Below are 4,110 nucleotides of genomic sequence, written 5' to 3'. Positions count from 1 at the left end.
TTGACACGTGTCTGCACTTTCACGAGCTGGAGATAGAGACCTTTTTGCCGAGGTCTTCATCTCGTCAGACCGCACTCCTCACAGACAGAGACGACCATGAAAATGGCAAATCTGCGGATGCAACACATAATACGGAGGGTGGAATCATAAACGAAGCTAACCACTTAAGCTGGAACACCGGCCACTTCTCAGTCAGTATGTTTATATTGTACCTCTGCCTGTAAAAGCGCTCAGACGCAGTCGCGTCAACATCTTACGTCATCGAGGTCATGTGACCATGCTTCCATTACGACGTTTGGGGGTTTATTTAGCTAACGGCTCAGCCTGCATTGGCTAATATTGTAGACAGCCATTCCAAAAACAAACCCCACGTTTTTGTGTCGATTAGCTGACTGACGTTTTTCAACCGAACTCGTGCAACGTCGCTTCCAGGGTAAAAGCTAGTTAGCACTGTTACCTTCTCGGTAATAGGGGTTACTTAACGTTAGCTAGCTAACTAAATTAATAACAACAACAGGGAATGGGTTGTCTGTTGCAAGTTGCTTTCACCATATCTGTTATTCTGACTAATCTCATGCCGTAGATGCAGCGTGTTTCCTCAAGCTTGAGTCGTCCTCCATTCCCCACAGTCGCGAGAATTACAAATACAGAAGAGCACTTAAACTGGCCAACGCTCTATTTAGAACAATAAGTATGACTGAGTCCAGCGGAATGATTGAAGTCACAGTGAAGACTCTGGACTCACAGAGCAGGATTTACAAAGTCAGAGGCGAGGTAATAGTCTCTGTTTAAAATGCTGATCTAGTTAGACATCCTCACTGGTAACTGATTGGTGGGTGCTTATATCTTGTGTGTTTGTATTTTCTCCAGTTGACAGTGAAGCAGTTCAAGGAGCACATAGCGTCCTCGGTGGAGATCCCGGTTGACAAGCAGAGACTTATCTACCAGGGCAGAGTGCTACAGGATGACAGAACGCTGACTGAATACAGTGAGCAAATGACACCATGTGACCTGTGTATCCAAACATGCACAGTTAGGATGATCTTTGAACACGTGTCTGATTATGGCGTTATTTTTGTGCCATTATTCTGAGCGCACAATGCAAGTACAAGTGTTGCATTTTGAGGAGAAGTTTATTTTGAGCGAACAAAATTCACTGCTGCTTGCAAGAAATGTTTGATATGATCCATATACACACACAATAACAGCCCCTCTCGCTCAGTTTTTGCATTTGCTCAAGCACTCAATCTAAAAGTAAATCCTTATTTACATTTTTTGGCTACTGTTGTCTGATTTGTGTGGGTTTTTGTTTGTTTGTTTGTTTTCCCCCCACTCATACACTTATTATCTTTTTCAACAAAAATTGCCAAACAGTAACCCATAAATATTTTGGAGCATCTAATGATGTCCGTCGCTTTGTTTTCCTTTAGATGTAGATGGTAAGGTCATCCATCTGGTGGAGCGTGCCCCGCCTCAGGCCACTGTATTGTCCTTTGGGGGTGCAGGTGTTTCTACTGATGGGGCAGAGGGTGGAAGCAGTAGCAGCAGCCATGCCTCCTCCCAGGGTGCCCCACATGACCGCAATGGCAACAGCTATGTGATGCTGGGGAGCTTCAACCTACCTGTCAACATGATGGACTCACAGCAGATACAGGTGGGGTCAAGGCCTGCGTGCAGACAAAGAACCCTGTTCATTTTCTTCTGAGGGGAACGGTAAAGGCTTACTTACACTCTTGTGGTAAATATGTGTAGACCCTACCAAGGTGCTGTTGGCAGTATTCATGCTTGTGCATGGTGCATTATGTGTTAAATACTTTCATACGTGTACTATTGTGTACAGTTACATTTCTAAAGAAATACACTTCAGATTACGACACAGGTTACATTGCAGGGTTTCAGAGGGATTTGCGGTTATGATGTACCTACGGCCTAAATTTAACAAAAAGCTATAAATCCATGTAAGGAGCTTTTTGTGGTTTTTTGTTTTGTTTTGCAGATGTCAGTTCAGCAGATGCTGACTGGAGATGGTGAAGCCAGGGTCAGCACTGGTTCGGGGGTAAAGTGTCATTGTTCACCAATCATTTCTTTATTCTTTTTTTTTGGAAACCCCTTCTACCTCACTCGTCCTGTAAATCTAATATATGTTTGTGCATCTTTAGAGCAATGGCTCAATGGATGTGCAAATCAACTTGGACCGGTCAGTTGAGAGTGAACCCAGGGTGAGGCTGCAGCTCGCTGAGAACCTGCTTAGAGATGCTCACTCTCTAATCCACAGTTTGGAGGTACAGTACATGGACTGTTTTCATATGTACTGTGGGTTTTTATTTGCACTCTCACAGTATTTCTTAGTGTCATAAATTAGTTTTGGTACTGTTCTGTCCCTTTGTTTTTTATGAATAGATTTTTGCCACAACAGCTCTCAGCATACTTTGGGTGATGCAAACAGGAAGTATACTGTAACACTGTTATCAGAGGAGTCAGAGAATCGATTGTGTGTTATGGCTTCTGTTTAGAGTTCTTTTTTTATTTCTAGTCTGAAAATGGATAATATAATACAAAAATGGGGAAGGAAAAACTTTTCAGTACTAAAGTAATCATAGGTCTTACCAAGCATGTTAGTAAGCACCTATTACTCACTGATTTAAGGATTGCAGCCATCACTATCTTGCTGGTATGAAACCAGACCTGATGACTGAACACTGTATTTGATCTCTGACAAATCATTAGCCAATAAGCAACCCATTTAAGTTCTTTTCTGAATCGAATATAAACTGAGAGTAACAAAATGAACTTTAAGTTTAATTCTGTCTGTCCTGAAGCTAGTGACTGAAAATATGAAGTCATCATTAATGTGTTTACTGAGGTGACAAAACAAGGGAGCCAGTGTTTTGTTCCTATGCACTCATATACAACTGGAAGTCTTTTTGCAGACAAGTTGGACCCTGCTGGCCATTGAATAGAATGCAGGTTTAAGGCCCTTCATTGGCTTCACTCTTCAGAACATGTTTCAAAACCTGTCGACCTGTAAACTGAGAGATGAGGCAACTGTGTCTGTAAACGAGATTAAACAAAGAATAAACGTAATGAAATTCAGTGGGCAGATTGTATATGGACAAAAGAAAGCTGACAAAATATGGCATTGACTTGGCCGTACTCTCCAAGGATTCTTTTGAATCAAAAATACTACAACTTCTCTCTTCAGCGACAGTACTACAGTAATAGCCCAGGTTCAGTACCAGGATGTGTGTGCAGTCACTTTTCACTAACTTGTTCTGTTGAGTAGACAATATGCAAATTTAGATGCTGAACGTTTTCGTAGGATTGCCTGAATACATCTTTAAACAAAAAACTACTGAAATGCTTGTTGGAACAGTGACATGTTTTGTGTTGTAGGGAGTGCCCAGTGCCAGCAGCGCCCATTCAGAAGCAGGGATGCTTCCGTCTTCTTTGTCCCCAACACCATTGTCCTCATCTCTAAGAAGGCCTGAAGCACCACAAGTAGTGCTTACCAGCTCACCCCCAGCAGCATCAGCTTCAACCCAAACTGAGAGGCCAGCTATCACTGGGCCCAAGTGAGTCAAAATGAATAACTGGTATCTGATCATACGGTTTATACAGTTTGCTGTGTCATGTGCTAAACAGTTTCTAGCTACTGCTAGCTACTTGTAACTTCCTAGACAGATTGAGTACTCCAGTGTTTTCTCACAGAATCGTTCATCCTCTGTGATCACTACTATAAGGACTTTATCACAGCCATACAACAGTCTCAAATTAGCAGCTAGTTACCTGGCTCTCCACAGGCATCATCATCATCATCATGAGCTGAGTAGGCGCATAAGTCAGTACGTGAGCACATCTCTAAAAGGCATTAGAAGGGCTAAAGCACCAGCTGCTCATTGATACGCCAGACATAAATATTCTTCATTGAGAACTCAGTGGGCAGGACCTCAGCGCTGGAGGTCAACTCCAAGGCAGTCATTCAAGCCACCGTCAATCCTGAATATACCAAGTAGTGACATAAAATTATCGTATTTTCCGCACTATAAGGCACACTAAAAATCCTTTAATCTTCTCAAAAATCGACAGTGGCTGTGGTTACTGACCTCTAAC

General features: G+C 42.4%; 1 protein-coding gene across 4 annotated transcripts in view; it reads left to right on the top strand.

The window, feature by feature from the left end:
• Positions 1-255: 255 nt before the first annotated feature.
• Positions 256-4,110, top strand: part of bag6l (BCL2 associated athanogene 6, like) — a 21,841-nt gene continuing 17,986 nt past the window's right edge. For all 4 annotated transcript variants that reach the window (XM_005750679.1, XM_013915294.1, XM_013915295.1 and 1 more), the window contains exons 1-6: positions 256-774; positions 871-988; positions 1,431-1,654; positions 1,997-2,056; positions 2,160-2,282; positions 3,394-3,572. In XM_005750679.1, coding sequence (XP_005750736.1) covers positions 694-774; positions 871-988; positions 1,431-1,654; positions 1,997-2,056; positions 2,160-2,282; positions 3,394-3,572 — 785 coding nt within the window. In that variant the 5' untranslated portion in view covers positions 256-693. The remainder of the gene's footprint in view (positions 775-870; positions 989-1,430; positions 1,655-1,996; positions 2,057-2,159; positions 2,283-3,393; positions 3,573-4,110) is intronic.

Source organism: Pundamilia nyererei, unplaced genomic scaffold, assembly GCF_000239375.1.
Source record: "Pundamilia nyererei isolate P.nyererei 1_Seehausen unplaced genomic scaffold, PunNye1.0 scaffold00284, whole genome shotgun sequence".
Taxonomy (NCBI): domain Eukaryota; kingdom Metazoa; phylum Chordata; class Actinopteri; order Cichliformes; family Cichlidae; genus Pundamilia; species Pundamilia nyererei.
This window is presented reverse-complemented; position numbering and strand designations above follow the sequence as displayed.